This window comes from Ptiloglossa arizonensis, chromosome 2 (assembly GCF_051014685.1).
Source record: "Ptiloglossa arizonensis isolate GNS036 chromosome 2, iyPtiAriz1_principal, whole genome shotgun sequence".
NCBI classification, from domain to species: Eukaryota; Metazoa; Arthropoda; class Insecta; order Hymenoptera; family Colletidae; genus Ptiloglossa; species Ptiloglossa arizonensis.
This window is the reverse complement of record NC_135049.1, coordinates 17,111,667-17,131,530: the sequence shown is the minus strand read 5'-3', so window position 1 is coordinate 17,131,530 and position 19,864 is coordinate 17,111,667. Positions and strand designations below refer to the sequence as shown.

Sequence of the window (19,864 nt, the reverse complement as noted above, 5' to 3'; positions counted from 1 at the left end):
TCTGTTACACGATAATTTAAAACAGAAACAATGGTTTCTGGTGTAATCTGAAGTTTGTTGATAATCGATTACAACCTTTGTTGTTAAATACTTCGTAAACTATTAACCATTTAATCTATCCATCTGAAAAATTCAACTAAAATCGATATGCAACACTTTGTGCGATCATTTGCGTCTATTTATTGTTTCGTTCAGTTTCGTACAATTCTAGTATGTGTGTTTGTGTGTAGATCGTGCGTACGTTTAAAAGATGTTGCTTTGATTGTTCACAGGACAAACATCGGAAACAGGCCATGGCCGAATATGCAAACGGTGAAAAACCTCAAAAAGTTTCATCGGGAACGTCGACTAGTAGCAGCAGCAAAGTTAGGGGAGTACCGCAGAGTTTCGGTTACGTTAAAAGACATAGTGCTGGTACCAGTCCTAGCCCTAACGGAGTCCAAAATGGCGGTAAAGATGCTACGAGAACAGCTCAAGTTAGCGCAGTCCCAAGAACAAAAGTAAGCAAATTTCATGTAATTTCACATCCCTTTCATTATTGGTCCAAACAAACGGAAATTGTAAATAAAAATATAATATACTCGAAGAACAAGAAATTGCACAGTATACACTTTAATCGTATTTAGAAATTTTTATATCCATTACGATTATATCTACATACTAACTCCCCTATTTTAGTAACAAAGATGCTCTTCTTAAAAAAAGATTAAAACGCCAAAATATCAATAGTTGTACAAAAAGATTGCTAAAATTTTTATTTTACTTAAATGACCTAATTTTATATATTAGGTTGTTCGAAAAGTCATTTCGTTTTCTTTTTGTGAAAATGAAACACAATTTTTTTAGAGTGTATAAACATTTCATTAAATTATACATTCTCCATTTTGGAAGATGAAATAACTTTCCGAACAACCCAATATATATATATTTGATTTCTTTTATTTGGATGAATAGTTTGAATGATATATTATGCATATAATTTGAACGAATATAATAAGTCGTTCAATAAGTTTCGTCGTTCGATAAAACACATTGAACAGAGTACCGTTCAATATAGTACTATTCGTTTTATCGAACGACAAAACGTTATCGAACAACCTAGTATTTATTATTCTTCGACGATCCTCGAGGATTTTTAATGAAATATTAAGCCGAAAGTTCTAACGTCGTTCGATCCTCTGTTACAGGTTAAAGTGTCCGGGGGTACACAGACCTGTACCACGGAACTCCAGGCAAATTCTTCCACTTCGAGTCAAGGGCACCATTATAAGAGTTACAGCCTTACGGGCCCGAGTGCCAGTCAACTTTCGCAATCGGTACGGGACCGCCTTATGCTCGGATCGCAGAGTTTGCCAAAGCCTGGTAGCCCCGAATTCACGGCATTGTTTGCATCCGCTCATCATCGAGAAAGAGGACCTGGCGCTGGACCAACCAGCTCATCCTTCTCCCCGCGAGTGCTCAAACCGTCGGATGGAAGCCTCAGCGACACATGCAGCAACTACGCAGCGCCCGATCTTCAAGGATATTACACACCCAACAGCCCTTACACCACGTCCTGGATGAGACACAGCAATACCTATACACCAAGTGGACGTTCCCAAGGTACTTTTCTACCTTTGTCACTGACGTCTTTCGTCCTAGAAAAACGTTCAATCGTTGTACGGTAACTGGATAGTTTGCTCGAGATGAGTATTAGTAGAATTCTTGGCAAACTCCTGTAAAGTAACTTTCAACGGTGCACTTTATCCCCGTTTGAAAAATAATTTCCACCGTAACGGTACTCGTAGCAGGTTGTACAGGTGTAAACGTAATTGTTTAATTTTTATTAATTCACGTGTACGCAATGGAAAGATTTACTCGATGCTTGTAATTTCAGGAATGGGTCTCTGCGAAGCCGACAGTGTAGAATCACTGGGTTCGCATCGAGCGAGCTTAACGCACGCTCGTTTGTTAATGCATCAAAGGGACTCCACGGGATCTCCGGCTCCGCCAAGACTCAACAGAAGCAATTCCATTAGGTGAGCTCGTAGCGCGATCCACTTTTTGCACTAGTTTTTCACAATCCTCATACGAAGTCCTTAGAAGTCATTTGCATACGTCTATATGTATAGATGCATGACTAGAGGATGCAAATGTCTCATCATATTTTTTCAATCGATCAGTTTCAGCTTTTTTTCTGATTCTTTATAAATTAACCACTCTATGTCAGCGATTGCTCGTTTACGGTGAAATAACCCAGATCATTTGATGCCGTTCTAGCCATCTGCGGGACAGGACATTCCCAAGGTAGTGCGAAAATCTAGAATACACATTCGTCGAGCCTGTTTTCAATGCATAAGTATTAAAAAAACGAAAAACCCTCTTGGGTGGTAAATACCCTACATGTACACACACCGAGTGACAATTGTTATACGCACTTGAAACACATATACTCCCTGTGTATCTATATCTTTCGAGTTCTTACATTTCTATTCGTCGACTCGATAGCAATTTAGTTCTCAGTAATTGTCTTCAATTTTCTTAGTATCTTGTATTTGTGATTGATGCTTGGCCATACGCATGTTAAAGCTTCTTTACGATTCTACGCACGATGAAAGGAAACGTTTCCACAGATCGCGTATCGTCTCGAGCCGTTTCGTGGATTTTCTTTCTTCTATTGATATTTTTCAAGAATTATTTAATGCGAACAAATGGTTCCCGATAGAAAATGTTTGAAAGCTGATCCGACAATCTTATTTGGTAAACTTCTACTTGAGTAGGAGTTTAATCTGTAGACTCAATCTGTAAGAATATGTATCAAATGTACATCCATCTGGTGATATTCGTAAATCGTCTACGTTTATCGTCTACATCGATTAAAGTAGCAAACCATCTGTTCCCATTGAAAATACTTCTTTTAAATTACTACGAGAAACGCACACGTGAAGTCGCTACGAACAATCTCTACGTCAGTATCAAAATTCCCGTGATCGAAATTCGTTCCGTCGAATCATTTTTGGTAACACGACAATTGTATAGAATCACTTCCAATTCAATCGTTCATAGCTTACGTCTTTTCCTCGATGAAAGTACTCGCGCGAATCGTTCACCAAGACTTCGTTTCCCTTCGTTGTGCCATTATAGAACTGTACGAGTGTATACACGTTCGAGAAAGAAAGATACTCGATTTCTAGACGGAAACTTTCGAATTGATCGTTTAATCGGGAGCCTCTCCCAGATCGATTGATCACGTATACACTCGCCAAGTAGATACACGTGTTCTCGTCGATGTTCCAAACAAACTGAACGCTCAGATGCGAAGAACCGACTTGTCCACTCGTCCGGAATTCTCTCCTCACGCATACATCTATTCGTGGTAAAAGAAAAAAAAAACCCACTGATATCTCTTCGCATCTGGACAATTCTGTTTCGAGAAAACACGTACACAACTATTGCACGATTGTGTGTCAGGATAATCGCGTGTATCTCGCGTGATCGTCCGATTACGTTCTTTCCTCGCGATCGAACAGAACCGCGGGCGTGGCGAGCTGCAATAAATACGTGCAACGAGTGTGTGTGCTTTTTCTATCGTCTCGATGTTGAATCGTTACGCGCGGAGAAGTTCGAACAATATCGACCAAGGTTTCCCGCGTGTTCTCGTTGTTGAACGTCGACGTTAGAGTCAGTCGTCGCCTCGATCGATGCACGTTGAGCGCTTTTTCATTCTTCGAAGATACCGAACAGTTCTAACGACGATCCAGTTGCGACACTCTTTGCATACGGTTACATCGTACCGTTAGAATAACAATGAACCTGTACGCGAACTTGAGATTCAGTCGGGGAACTCTTTGTTCATCTTCGAAGGCATTTTACCATACACTTCCGATATTCTCTATCCATGATTTAGATGGTTGTATCTCTGTTTTCGCAGGTCCACGAAGAGCGAAAAAATGTATCCGTCGATGTTAGCTAGAGGAAGTGGAGCCTCGTCTTCCGTGGGCGAAGAAGTCGGTGTTGGTATAGGAATGGGTGTAGGGGTTGAACCCTATTACAGTGTTCCTGTAGGGTCTACCGGGTGCACGGGACAACATTGGTCCCAACCGACGTCTCCAACGCCTACTCACACTTCTAGGCAACCACCTAATCTTTACCAGCACGTCCACAAGGATGACGATAGTAAGTTTTCATTGTTCTCTTCTTTTTCTTTTGTATTTAAGTTACCCTTGACTGGATTCGTTGTTCAACGATTGTCACCTTGCGATCCACACGGTTGCGACACCTACAGTGCACAGATTTTCGAGCTTGTTGTTGGAAACACTGTGACAAGTGTTGTCACTTGAGGATAGTTTGTAATATCATGCGATTTAATGCGTAAGAAAGAAAGGTGTCGCAGGTGTGAATTGCAATGTGTGGATACGTCTCTTCTTTCTTGTTTCAAAAAGAACGATTCTAAAGAATATTTTCTGTTACATATTACTGCTACCTCGAGGCCAATGTCGAATTTGAAGCATTGGTGAAATAATATCGATTTTTAGTAATTATTTATAGCACTGGCTAGCTCTTGGATTCTCGATGGACCTTGAAGTATATTAAACGTGAGAAGGTTTTCGAGTGTTTCAGAGCGGAGAATAATTGCTCGACCTTAGTTTTCAAGATTTAGCTATTAGAAACTTGATTATGTTACTTCTTGAATCGTTTTACGAGATCGTTACATTTTCGTCCTTAAAACCTCGTGAATCTTGTCTAACAGATATCAATGGTCTTAAAATATGCAACGAATTGAGTTAGGTGTGAGTAAAGTCTGAAGATAATAACGACGAATAAACATTCCTTCTTATCTTCTGATGCATATAACTTTAAAACAAAGGACGAACTCTGTGTCGAAGATAATGACCTTCTCTCTCCAACGTAGTTCAAGGTCATTGAAATCGATACGGTCGTTGGTATTGTAAATACGCTATCTCGATGTTTATTTCGAATTTTTTTCTTTTTTTTTTTTTTTGATACGCAATACCTGGACTGCTGAACGAATCGAGCTGATTGCTATTGCATCACCTCCTGTTGCACATTTAAATACACAAGGACGAACAGAAATATCCTTATGTTTCTAGTGCTGATCACGATTACACATTTATATCCATCGAAGCATAAATGTTACCCGATGTCATGCTACGATTACCATCGTCCTTGCACCGAAATGTTATTTACTTTTAGAATATTGTACACATCGCGTGCAAACACGGTTCACTGATACATCGACTGAACTACCTCTCTTCACGTACAGTTACACGAAACGAAACATACGTACCCTCCATCACACCAGAAACGAAGACGCGTCTCGAAATGTATTAAAAATCCTGAGAATGAACTATACACGATCCACGTGTACGAGAATTTACCAAAACATCCGCAACGTTGCACATTCCAATATTTCCCCAGCACATCCCGGAAGTCGTAACGTTAAATTGCCACTGGTTGCCATCGAATTGCAAAACCCTGGTAGACTCTTCGATTTCTTTCGAAATCACGTTCTTTCGTCTCGTTTTTTTTTTTTTTTATTGCGAGACACCTTGCGAACCAGATCCAATTTGACACAGTTTCACTCCACGTTGCGTTCTCCTTCCCACTATTGATCATTGTTCGAACGAACAGGAGAAAAAGAATTTTGTTTTCTTATTTCTGTCTTCAGTCCACGGTTCCTCTGTATCTTTGGTGTCGACAGCGAGCAGTCTGTACAGTTCGGCCGAGGAGAAACAAGCACACGAGCTGAGGAAATTACGACGAGAACTCGTGGACGCTCAAGAAAAAGTTCATTCGTTGACCAGCCAGCTATCGACAAACGTGAGTACATGTTATACCGATTACCGTAGCGATAAAGCCAATGCCTGACGTGCATTACGAACCTGCTACCGTTTGTTCGCGTTCGGTTCGTATACGTGTTTCGTAATTTATGTACCGGTCTATTAAACTGACGTCACTGTGGTACACAATTGCTTCAAGCGGATCTATCCTATCTTAAGTGAGATAGCTCGTGCTAGACGTAACGTGCCGAGCGAATTGGGTGCAAATGATTAATCATAATTAATCGAACGGGACGACAATTAGCGAACTTACGAGCCAGCCCGGTCGTTGTATCGGTGCGCCACTAACAACGTGGTTCGATCCGGGAAAACCTGTTGCAACAATTTTCTATAGAACACCAACTTATCGTCCTTTATCGTGCCGTGTAACGTTCGCAATTTCCATTATGATTTCTCGACGAATCACGGAATCAACGATAACGTGCAGTACACCGTGCTGCAACGAATGTGAAAGCATCGCCACGCTGAGCGATTAATAACTCCATAGATAATACTTCTTGCGTACGAGATAAGAATTCGAATGGTCTCGAAAGAATGTTATAAACTTACTAACCGTCCGGTTGTAACACAGGCGGACACGGTGATTTAAAAATGTATCGATCGATCGTATTGCATGAAAGTGCATGTCTAGAAAGCCAAGTTGAACCGTTTAGAATAATTTATCATTTTTATTTTTCAATTGTACGTAGATACGGGATAAATTTCATTAAATTTCGGTTGCGTTCTTCGTTGTCACGTGATCGGTCCCGATGGTAGATTTTATCGAACGTTCTTTCTTTTTTTTCTTTTTTTTCTTAAGGACGTGCACACGTGAGGAAATGTTTTCGTGTTATGGTGAAGTATATCGATGAACTGTATTACAAGATGTTTTAAATGTATTAACAAGATAGTAAAAAGATATATTAATACTTTTATGCGATAAGTAAGATAACTGTAATTAAATGAAACATAACTCGAATCGTTAAATAACGTGACGCGAACGTTGATTGAGAAAATCGAGAGAGGACATTGACCCATTAATGCATAAAGATTGTGAGTAACTTTTTATTAACTTTTTTTCTTGAAAATACCATTCCACTCACTGTAGTGAGTCAGATCATCGATCGTCGGAGTACTATTGCTTCGTAGTTGAGCGAATATCTGACGCATGCTTTGCAAAATATTCTCCAGCCTTTTAAAAATCTCAATAATATAAGAATAATGAATTATCCCTGAATGAATTAAAAAATTTCCAAACATGGACAAAAATTTTCGTCCGGATGAAAGTTTCGAGCAACGAATAAACGATACACGACTTTTCGTTTGTTCGCTCGATAAAACTTAAAATATTAATTACGACAAAGAACAAATGAAAATTTAACCGTTCGATCGAACAAATATACGTCGATTCTGGTCGTCGTATTCTAGTCAAGTAAGGTACAAATCTTTGCAAAAACGATAAAATAAACGTAGTCCGAATCTCTTTGTAAATGACCGAGGCAAAATTTTACTCGTGGGTTTATGAAAAATCGATGATTGAGAAAAAAGAGGAACTTAGAAAATTGATAATATATATATATAGAATAGAAAAAGTCACGACGTCTTTTAAAAATATACTATGGAATTTAAAGCAAATTCCTTTGTAAAAACAGTTGAAACCAGCCATTTCGACTGGTTGGTAAATCTAGTGTTGTGAAAAATCGACGATCGAGGAAAAAGAAGAACTTGGAAAATTGATCGTATATATAGGATACAAAAAGTCACGACGTCTTTTAAAAATATACTATGGAATTTAAAGCAAATTTCTTTGTAAAAGCAGTTGGAACAAGTCATTTCGACTGGTTGGTAAATCTAGTGTTGTGAAAAATCGACGATCGAGGAAAAAGAAGAACTTGGAAAATTGATCGTATATATAGGATACAAAAAGTCACGACGTCTTTTAAAAATATACTACGGAATTTAAAGTAAATTTCTATGTAAAAGCAGTCGTGACCAGTGATTTTGGCTGAGCAGTAAAAACTGTTGACCCACCAACCGGTAAATCTAGTGTTAAAGTAATTTCGAACGACCCGCGTTCGTCCCGCTGAAGCGGAAGCGTTCGTGCAGCTGAATGGCTGTTTAACAAGGAAGATCAGTGGCCCGAGCCAATCAGACGCGACGCGGCCGCTCTGGCATCTTGGATCGCCGTGGCGTGGATCGGTAGTCGGTTTACGTTCAGTTTGTGCCGAGACGCGCTACTTCGAACGTCGCTCGTGTCCTTGCACGGATCGTGCGAAACAAACGCTTGGTGTGTTTATACGTCGGTCGATCGGTTCGAACGGCGGTCGTGTACGGTCGTGTACGGTCGTGTGACACAGTGTGAAGCGCGTATTATTACCACGTGAAATTGATTCGTGGTACGTCGACAAAGTCCCCGGGTCACAGTGATAGCCCGAATCGACTGCTCGATCGACGAGCCCGAAACGTGATCTTCCGATGCGGCGAACTGGCTGAAAGAAAAGTAATTGAAATGGAGTCGTTTGTCTGGTTTGATTTTTACGGATCCAGGCGGGTGACTCGATCGCTTTCCGTCGATAACTTATCGTCGTCCACCGACCTTTCTCTTTGTAAACGCTTTATCGTGGATTATACATTACGCTCGTGATACTTCCTAGGTTTGTTTACCATTCTATCCGTTATCTTCCGTGTATCGATATATATAGGAGCCGGATCGAAAGAAAGCTTAGGATCGTTTTTCAAATCGACGACGCGCAATTTTCGAAAATCGACCAACGTAGGATACATTCTCGATTTGTTTCAGGGGAGTATAGGATGAGTAACTTTATTCGTTTGAAAAATATTTCGTAACTCAAATACGATGTAACGTTGTTTTAATCGATATATCGTGAAAGCTTCGAGTAATCGTAAACCTCGTGATATCGTAACATCGATGTTTATACCAGAGTGGGTCTATGATCGTTGTGACCTACGAGAAGGTAATTACAGTGTCTGTAAACGATTTTGGTACAAGGGGTGGAGGGGGGATTTTTTTGTAATAAAACGGTGTCTCTTGTTGCTTGTCAATCTCGAGTGGACCCAGAGTACACGATCAGAACTCGTTAGGGCGCGAGATGTTACGAGCGACGAGTAGAGACGCGAAGAAGAAGCCCATTTCCAGCTGAATCATGGATGTTCGGGGAATAACGAGGTAGACACGCCGAGAGACAGATATTACATTGAAATCGACTCGTTCGAGCGCGTTCTTAATCCTCCTGCTATCGAGCCGCGTAATCGCGATACGATATCGGAAAGTGCATCGCAAATCGATCAAGCTCTGGAGCAAAGCTTGCGCGCCTACCCACATATGCCTGTTTTTTTTTTCGATAGATAACCTTTAATCGATCGTCTTGAGCTCGATACACGGATCGATAGAAACGATACAGAATATCCCACAAGTAACGACAAGGCATAGTTTTATCGATTCGAAACGGTCTTGAGAAATCCAGAGTATGTTGTCGAAGATACAAATTATTTTAAGGTAAAATCTTTTCTCAAATACTTTTCGAAAGTCTATACCAGTAGTGGTTCAATCATAGGATCAAAGATACAAATTATTTTAAGGTAAAATCTTTTCTCAAATACTTTTCGAGAGTCTAAATCAGTATTGGTTTAATCATAGGATCGGTAGAAACGATTCAGAATGTCCCACAGGTTGTGACAAAGCATAGTTTTGACGATTGAAAAGTGTTGAGAAATCCAGAGTATGTTACCAAAGATACGAATTATTTTAAGGTAAAATCTTTTCTCAAATACTTTTTTCAACGTTTAAACCAGTATTGGTTTCTTCGAGAGCAATATACAATTTCGAACTAAAATACACGTTTGATCGAATGCGAACAATAAAAAATCATTAAGAGTTGAATATGTCGGAACGAAATACATAGTAAAGTATAAGAAGTTAGTAATCGTGAATGATGAATTTTTTTGAATTTATACGTATTGCATAATATGTATAAGAAGTTAATAATCGTGAATGATGAATTTTGTTTGAATTTATACGTATTGCATAAAGTAGGTGTTGAGAAATTAGAAAAATATACTTACAATCGAGGATAAATTTACCTTGCAATAATTTCTATCGATTCTTCTTGCTTGAAACGAACAACGGTCGTGCGCGCGAAAAGTTTAAATGAAAATACAAAGAAAGTGGAAAAATTTAACAAAGAACTGAACAATAAATTCTTTTTACTTCGATTTCTTTCAACACGTGTACTCTTACGAGGTTCCATAACGGTCCACAAAGATGGTTTTAGACCGACGCTAATATTTCACAAGCAAGGAAGAATGCTAATTAAACAGGTGCTGGGTTGGTTACGAGTTGTGTCATTTTCCTTTATAAGTTGTATAAACTGCAGTCACGTGTCTTGTGACGATTCTAAACGTACAACGAAACACCTTGTTGCGCAAGAATGGAATTTTCAAACATTTCGCTAGCTCGTCGTATACCCGACAAATCGTTTAACACTCTCGTTCGAATCTCTCGCTTCTTATTCAAAGAAACTTAAAACAATTCGTCACGACAGAGTTAATAAACCAATCGTTCGTTCAACATTGTGAACTTAACGTTAGTTGATACATTTTGCAATGTGTCGTTAGTTGATACATTTTACCACGGGTTTTAACCAAAACCAACTAAACCCTGTCTAAACCAACTAGCGAATATATACATCGGCTAAATTCGCGCCAAGTCTGGGGCACATGCATAATATTAATACCTAGTATACCCAGATCGTCGAAAATACCTCGGAAGTGAAGGAACCCACCCTGTCCCCTCTGAAATTTAACGCTCTCTTGCAGAATAATAGAAGACAGAGTCCATGTTGCAATGTGCAAAACATCACCTCTATACACTCGATAATTGTAGAAATAGAAACAAAATTACCTATCCTAAAACTCGACACCGTACGCACATAGTACAAACGCTGTACTAAACTTGAATTATTCGTATCTCTAAAATCATCGAGTATCTACATCCAATATTCCACATACTATGACAAAAACCTACCCTGAATCACCCTACAAAATCACATTCAAATCGAAGAAGTACACATCGTGCTCCATTTGATTGATTAAGTGCAAATCACTCCATTACGTAGAAGTACCAAATTCTCGTTTCTTCGCGTTCGACTTGCCCTGAAACTCGTTAGAAACAATGCTCACGTTCGACTATAGGTTGACGGAGACAGTTTACACTAGTCTCGTTGCTCGACACGCAGCGCCTCCTTTCGACGTTGTGTTTCGAATAAATTTAAAAAAAAAACCATCGAGTATCTACACCCAATATTTCACATACCACGACAAAAACCTACCCTAAACCACCCTACAAAATCGCGTTCAAATCGAAGAAGTACACATCGTACTCCATTTGACTGTTTAAATGCAAATCACTCCATTACGTAGAAGTACCAAATTCTCGTTTCTTCGCGTTCGACTTGCCCTGAAACTCGTTGGAAACAATGCTCACGTTCAACTATAGGTTGACGGAGACAGTTTACACTAGTCTCGTTGCTCGACACGCAGCGCCTCCTTTCGATGTTGTGTTTCGAATAAATTTAAAAAAAAAACCATCGAGTATCTACACCCAATATTTCACATACCCCGACAACAACTTATTCCGAACCACCCTACAAAATCGCGTTCAAATCGAAGAGGTACACATCGTGCTCCATTTGATCGATTAAATGCAAATCACTCCATTACGTAGAAGTACCAAATTCTCGTTTCTTCGCGTTCGACTTGCCCTGAAACTCGTTGGAAACAATGCTCACGTTCAACTATAGGTTGACGGAGACAGTTTACACTAGTCTCGTTGCTCGACACGCAGCGCCTCCTTTCGACGTCGTGTTTCGAATAAATTGAAAAAAGAAAAAAAAAGAAAAAGAAGCAGAAGAAAATTCGTAGCACGCTTCGACGTCGAGGAGAGGAAACGTAGCCCCGGATCGGCATAAAATTTTCGATATAGCATGCATTGCACCTGGTTCGGAGGAACAAGGGTGAGAGGGAGTGGGGGGCGGCGTATATGGAAGGAAAGAAGCGCGTCGTGGAGATCGTTCCTAGGAAACGAGGGATCTACCGGAGACCCGATCATTTTTGCGCTACTATATGCGACGAGCGTGCAGCATTCCCGGCGCGTACACCTTCGTCCACTATCGTCCTACCTTATTTTCTCCACTTTGTCTTTTTCTCGCGTTTCCGTTTCTGTCATCGGCTGCTGCGAGCCAGGTCGACCGTACGTCACTTGTGCGACCGGTCGACGATACGGCGTGCCGAGCAACGAGGATAACTCTCGCGGACGAGAAAGAACTCCACCGACTCGGAACTCGCGATCTTTCCTTCCACGATGTCCATGTATAGTTATTGACGCCATGTACGGTTCTCGTTATGTCGATCGTCGTGTGAATCGCGGGGATACGCTCTATCCGTTGAAATATGAATGCTAGTTGACGTCGATCGACGATGTCGTTGCACCGTGCCCGGTTGTATTATTAGGTTTGCGTCTTTTCTATCGCGCGATGTACGCAACGTTCACGGATTTTGGGGATTGGGTTCGAACGAGTTTTTTTGGCGATGGAAGGGCTTGGTTTTTTGAATCGGAGGAAAAGAATCTTTGTCTCGAAGAATGGTTTTGAGGGAGATCGAAGAGTTTTGGGTTCGAAGAAAATAAGAATTCTTGTTTTGAAGGATGGATTTTGGGGGATCGAAGGGGTTGGTTAAGAATTGGAAGAAAATGAAAATTCTTGGATCGAAAAATGATTTTTTGAGGAAATCGAAAAGGTCAATTATGTATTAGGAGAAAATAAGAATTCTCATCTTGAAGAATAATTTCAGAGATCAAAGTGGACGATTAGAGGTTAATTATAAATCAAAGGAAAATAAACATTCTCGTTTCGAAACCTCCGTGGAACCTTTGTTTCGAATAGTTCGTGGTTGTACGAAATCATTTTTCATCCACCGAGTGAAATTGAATCGTTCCTTACCATTTTCATATCTATGATATTTATGAAAATTAGAACTTTTGTATTTCTCATTGGATCGTCTAGCACATGTCAACGAACCGGTGAAACTCTCTCGTTGAGAATGAATCGAAACACGACCATCTTCGAACAATTTTTAATTTCGTGCAATTGAAACATTCTTGAAAATCGAACGTACTCTAAATATGGTCGTGCTTGTATGAATTTTCTTGTCCGAATTTTATTATTCCTTCGAACATCTTTTCCTACGTTTTCTCGCTCGTTAGTTCTTCCAATCAAAATGCATACATTTACAGCAACAATATTCCCTAATAAAAACCTCAAGCGATACTTGTTCGAAACTAGAAATATAAACGCACAAATTTTACAGTCATTTATTCATTGACCTTTCGACGAAAATATACGTAAGATATTTTTACTCAAAGGTCGGTGAATAAATGGCTGTTTACACGAATAAGCTCTTCGTGTAGCTTTCTTCTTCCTTATAAATATTCCGAATACATCAAAACCGATTCATAAATATCGAATCTTGAAGACACAACGATAAATAATATTTCCGAGACGTGTTTCGCACGGAAGAAATGGCAGGTTTTTTAAATTTTTTACCCGGTGACCTCAACGAGACCTCCTCGAGTCTCTATCGGGTCGATGTGTATGTAAAAATAAATCGAACAATCGGTCGTTACGACGAACATTATTATGAAATATTGCTGGCAGCTGCGATACGTGGGAAAAGGACTAATTATATCGTTCGAGCGTTTGATGTATATATTGCCATTGTCAGCCCTTTATTCGTAATCAAAATTCCAGTGGACACTTTAAACCGGAAACCGGGCAACAGGTACGAAGGTTCGATAAGTTCGCCCGGAAAGGCGTTGTTTATGGCGCCACGAACAATTTTTACGAAACGATCGCGCAACTTTTCGATCAAAATCGTTCCATTGCAATATTAAATACATTTATTATTCGTGAATCGAAATATTTTATCGTACAAAAAGTATACTCGTACGACGATCATTATTATAAATTAGTTTCTCCCTCGAGAATGATGTATCAATAATTAATACTTTCGATATTTTTTATTCTTGTCTAATATTTCTAATTTTTTTTAAACTCTTTGTATAATTCGTTACACGTACTTCGAAGATCACGATACTCACTGAAAGTATTCTTTCTGCTTAACAAAATCATTTTTTTGTGCAAAAAGTAAAGTTTGTAAATTCGTCGTGTAAAATGGGAACGTAAGGTCGAGTTTCATTCGTCGATTACGCTCTTTGTGTATTTCGTGACACGTGCTTTAAAAATCGTGATAATTATCTATGGATAACCGTGGCAAGATAAGAATTTTAACTTCCGTTTATCGAAATCGTCTTTTGGAAATATACGTAACAGGTTGTTGTAGTTGGTCGCGTGAAATGGAACGAGAAGTCAAGGTCTTCGTGGATCTCCGTAAATATTATCGTTACAAATATCCCTGATAACTCGAATGGTCTCAGAACGTGTACCAGCAGCTGGTCTCGGTGAGTCATCGAACGGTAAAAATTTATGGAAGTGATTATCGGATTCAAGTGACGTGTCTTGACGGATGTTTACATCGTAACAGGAATTGTGCGACACGTTGTAAACGTTCGAGTGGGGATATTTTCGAACGAGCATTTTCTTAACGATCTTCATGAATTAACCATAAAAAAAACACAAAAGAACCATCGAACGTGAACGAAATTCGATTGTAAAGTCTAATCGGTACGACAAATTTCAAGTAATTATTTCGAGTATTCCAAAAGTCACAAAACCTTCAGAAGTACTGCAAAAATAATTATAAATTAAATTTCGAAGCCTCTTATCGTCCATATTCTGATCTCTTCCAATACATCCACTTTGTCAGTTTCTATTATTGAAAAATTTATTTTCGAATATTCATCGACAATCGTGATTACCTCTACGCTACGGTATTTAAAGTAACGTAAAAATTAAACGTACACGCGTACTAGTATCCTTGAAAAGGTTAATATATGCCCTCAAATGGGTTCAAACCTATATACAGCCTAAGTTCGGTAACTCGTGTGATGAATAATACATTTTACCGAATCGAATCCAGGGGATGAAATAAAAGTACATCGGAAATTTTTAATTGCGATAATGTTAGTTATGATATAATTATAATTCATACGTTTAATAATTTTCACATTTTCAAACACTATTTACTATCCTGGACAACGTTGAAATCGATTAGCGGAACGATAATATTTATTCGAAAGAATCGTTTATTTGAAATTGAATTAGTGAGGGTTCCGTGACAACGACAAGTGTACAGCGTATAAAAATGACTTCTCATCGCGTTCGTGATGATTCTTCGTAAAACTCTTCATCGAAGGGTCCGTCGGATGCAACATGTGCCTCTCGTTTCCGCAAAGGTACCACCAACCCCTCGAGATTTACGACACCGACCAACCCCTCGGTTTCAGGATAAAAACTCCAACTCGAATCGTCGAATCGTCGACGATGGAACTCCACGTACCACGCACACACCCCCATGAAAACAACTTATAGTATTCTTCGGAGAGCATTACTCTCTACCGACCCCGCCATTCTGATTTCTCATCGGGTTGCTCGAAAATCGAGAAACGTTCTCCGAGGGGAGGAGATTTCGTAAAATATTGCCAGGGATACTGATGACTGCGTTTGCGGAGTCGGGAACTTTTAAAAAAACCTCTCCCTTTATCGAGTCGGAAGAAATTACTTCGGAGTCTCGCTGGTATACTTCATTCGTACAAAGTAGAGAGAATCACGAGGTAAAATATCGATGATACTTTTCTGCCGAAACATTACTATTTTATTCGTCCGTGTTCCCCGTCGGTACTTTTAAAGTAACTCACTCAAAGATTCTTTCACGAATGAAAATTAATTCAATATTTCTTCTTTTTTTTTTAATATTTTCCACGGTGAAAGATGTTACAGATTGTTTTACGAATGAAAATTAATTCAATATTTCCTTTTTCTTTTTTTTTAATATTTTCCACAGTGAAAGATGTTACAGATTGTTTCACGAGTGGAAATTCAATATTTCTTTTTTTTAAATATTTTCTATGGTGAAAGATGTTATAGATTCTTTCACGAGTGAAAATTAATTCAATATTTCTTTTTTTTGTTTTTAATATTTTCCACAGTGAAAGATGTTACAGATTGTTTCACAAGTGAAAATTAATTCAATATTTCTTTTTTTTTAATATTTTCTTTGGTGAAAGATGTTACAGATTGTTTCACGAGTGGAAATTAATTCAATATTTCCTTTTTCTTTTTTTTTAAATATTTTCTTCGGCGAAAGATCTTACAGATTCTTTCACGAATAAAAATTAATCTAACATTTCGTGTTTTCCTTGCGTAAATACGCTATAATTTTTCTTTTATATATATATTTTTTATAATACCGATTAGAAGAAAGAAAATCGAAAGGAAATTTTCCATCGATGGAGAGAATACTTTGTAAGAGTTGTTACGTATATAATAGTACACCTACACGGGGCATTTGTAAACGGGTCGATTGAGGTACACGATAAGTGTTAGTTCGTTATAATCGCGGCGAATAGTACGCTAGAAGCATGAGACGTTTACTACGAATAACACTCGAACAGTTGGGTGGCTCTTGTTTTCTATGAATAACGCGTACGCAATTAAAGGGATCTTGTTCTGGTTGTTTACGATCGACTTGAAACTATAGCGCTCGTTCCGGCCAGGCGTACCTCTATCGCGTTAGTAATGGAAAATCTGTTATCTCGGCTCATTAATTACAAGAAGAGTTTCGAGATGAACGATAAGCGGCATTGCTGCACCGTCATTGAATATATTGCTGGCCCAGATATAACCACGTTCCTCGTTGTATTAACAATTTTAGCATATGACGCCATTTTTCTCGCAGTGTTCTTGTGCCGCATGATCGTCCAACGCGAGCGTATTTGCAATTAATCGTCGACATAATGCGAGCCACTTACGGCTCTACAAGTTGTACGTAGTTTCCGGTCTGTTCCTCGCTTCTTGTCCCGAGCGAAGTCCTCGGTCCCTAGATAGTATACGAAGTACCGACAACTGGAATCCATTTTGGATCCAAGTTAATCGCTTAATTTGATAAAGCGAAACAGCGCTTGTAACTTATGGTTGTAGCTCGCGAGCTAACAGACGGAATACACGCGAGAGATATTGCCAAAATAAGCGCGTAATATGGTGAAAAGGAAACACTAAAATATGCAACGCATACGTAGGTAATGTTTAAATGGTATCAATTTTTAAATACAATTGTTAAGTTGTACTTTTAAAAAGTAAATATTAAGACAAATCCTTCGCGAGAAAAACGTCGAGAAGGTAACGATGCACATTTCGATGGAATAATTTTTATGAAATAATTAATTAAGAAAAGAAAAAAATTGCTACCATAAATTTGAGAAAAGATACAAGATAATAATGTATTTAGTAACTTTTTCTTTATTACGGAAGCTAAGTCAGCAAAAGTTACATTTAAAATTTACAATTTCGTAAAACGGTCAACTTTCTCGGGGATTAATTTGTAGAAATGAAATAATTAAAGTTTTAAATGATAAATATAATTGAAAAGTAACAAGAATATTGCCAGATGTAAATATCGTTATCTGGAGATTGTTTTTTTTTTCCCCTTTTCAAAACATTATCAATCCTTATCGTAAGGACACAAACCTTCGAGGGAAGTTTAAATATTTTATATTTACTTTAGAGATCTCCTCCTATACGAGACTTAGGATTAAAGTTGAATCGTGTCCCGCCAGCGGATCCGTTACAAAGTGCCTCGGCTATTATGCCCCCATAACCTAAAAAATTGCACATTATGCAATCTTAACGAAACGCCTCACTCTTACGCTCTTATAACCTAAAAATTGCACATTATGCAATCTTTGTAAAACGCCTCGATCTTGCACTCTAGTAACCTCAAAAATTATACGATCGTTATAAAATGCCTCGGTCTTATGCTCTCGTAACCCCAAAAATTACATATTACACAATCATTACGAAACGGCTCAATCTTATGCTCTGATACCTTAAAAAAAATTAAAAATTGTACAATTATTAATATTAAATATCTCGTAAACAATCGCGCGTTGATATACTCGAGCGAATCACGGATCAGCCATCTTTCGATCCTTCGTCTTACCATCGAGTAGACAACCACCATCGAATAATCATCCACTATCGAGTTTAATTAAAATCGACGCGTAACACTTGACGCTCATCTCTCGTAAATACTGAAGTACGGTTCGCCATCTTGTATCTGTTTTCGAAGTAGAAAACTCTCGGTTAATGGCTCTCGTAACATCAAAACTTAATTACACAATCTTTACGAAATGTCTCAATCGTATGCTCTCATAGTTCTCAAAAACTTAAAAACTGTACAATCTTTATTATTAAATGTCTCAAATGCGCAAATTTTTTACCTACGGTCAAGTAAACATCCACCATCGACATTCACAATTGAATAAAATCAAGAAGACATCTACCATCGAGTAGAAATCCATAACCAAGTACACGTGCACCATCGAGTAGAAATTCACAATCAAGTGGACATCCACCATCGAGTAAACATTCATGTTCGAGTAGAAATCCACAATCGAGTAGACATTTATCATCGAATAGAAATCCATAATCAAGTAGATGTTCACCATCGAGTAGAAATTCACAATCAAGTGGACATCCACCATCGAGTAAACATTCATGTTCGAGTAGAAATCCACAATCGAGTAGACATTTACCATCGAATAGAAATCCATAATCAAATAGACATCCAGCATCGAGTAGAAATCCACAATCGAGTAGACATCTACCATCGAATAGAAATCCATAATCAAATAGACATCCAGCATCGAGTAAGCATCCACAATCGAATAATCATCCAGCATCTAGTTTAAATAAAATCGTCACGATTTCCTCGCAAACCGAGGTAGCACGGTTCGTCATCTTTCATCCGTTTTCGAACCAGGAAATTTCCAGTTACCATCCGCGTCGATGCCGGGTTAACGTTTCGATCCGCTTAGATCACTGTTGTTCGCAATGAACGCCATCGGTCCGCAACCGCGTATGAAAATCTTCCCATTTACAAACGGTGTTACCTCGTAGACGATCCTAGCTACGTATCCCGCCTCGTATTCTTTCCTAACCCTGTTTTTTCGCAGCCATAATTATGTGACGCATACATTTGCAGTCATTAACCACACCCGTTACGCGATGCTGCGGAGACCACGAGCGATGCCTCGGAACATCTGTCGGCTCGTTTCTATCGTTTGGTCTTTTTGTCGTGTTGCGTCGCCCGGTGTATCGTCGTACTTGTTCCACGTTACAATTGAAGAAAAAATGTTCATTCCAGCCGCGACACCATTGTCTCGTGATACGTTACGTTCGAGTACGGATACCTCATCGATCGATTTTTCGAAGTCCCTTCGTTCGCGTCGCGGTGAACAATTAATATTTATTACCATTATTGCGTCTTATTAAAAATCATTAGTCTTCGTTAAAAATTAATGGGGAGTCGTTTGTCGCGTGGCGGGTACGTACCCTCTTGTGCGCGCGAGCCACGCGCGTCTGGCCACGGATTTTTACAAGCGCGCGCGCGTAACGCGTAACGTCGTCGCGCGGAAATAAATTAAACGCCTCTCCTCCCGAGCAAATATCATTAAACAGGCTTCTGCTCTATGAAACTTAATTTCTGCACGAGCGCGGCGGTAGCACCAGTAGCTGGCTGCTACGCGGCCCCGTTTCACACCGTCCTTTATTTACATTCGGTCGCGTATAATCGTCCCCACTGTCGTCTTATTTTGCATATCCACGAACGCGATTTCTTCGAATATACTTCCTTTTTCTCGCGTTGATACTACGTTGGTTTATTACCAAAGCCGGGTCTATCAAGCTTGGTTGTGCCACACCTGGATCATTTGAGACCCAGAGAGACTCGCACTCCATAATTATATTGGTACCTTCTTTTTAATTAAGAAAAGTACGTTAAAATAGTGGACTTGA

General features: G+C 39.1%; 1 protein-coding gene across 4 annotated transcripts in view; it reads left to right on the top strand.

Annotated features, from left to right (window-relative positions):
- The window catches only part of Sick (sickie), a 310,825-nt gene that overhangs the window by 213,947 nt on the left and 77,014 nt on the right, over positions 1-19,864 (top strand). For 3 of the 4 annotated variants that reach the window (XM_076305094.1, XM_076305096.1, XM_076305093.1), the window contains 6 exons: positions 273-500; positions 1,188-1,602; positions 1,877-2,018; positions 2,260-2,286; positions 3,911-4,155; positions 5,669-5,820. In XM_076305094.1, the coding sequence (XP_076161209.1) occupies positions 273-500; positions 1,188-1,602; positions 1,877-2,018; positions 2,260-2,286; positions 3,911-4,155; positions 5,669-5,820 (1,209 nt within the window). The remainder of the gene's footprint in view (positions 1-272; positions 501-1,187; positions 1,603-1,876; positions 2,019-2,259; positions 2,287-3,910; positions 4,156-5,668; positions 5,821-19,864) is intronic. The other variant, XM_076305092.1, reaches the window with a different exon arrangement.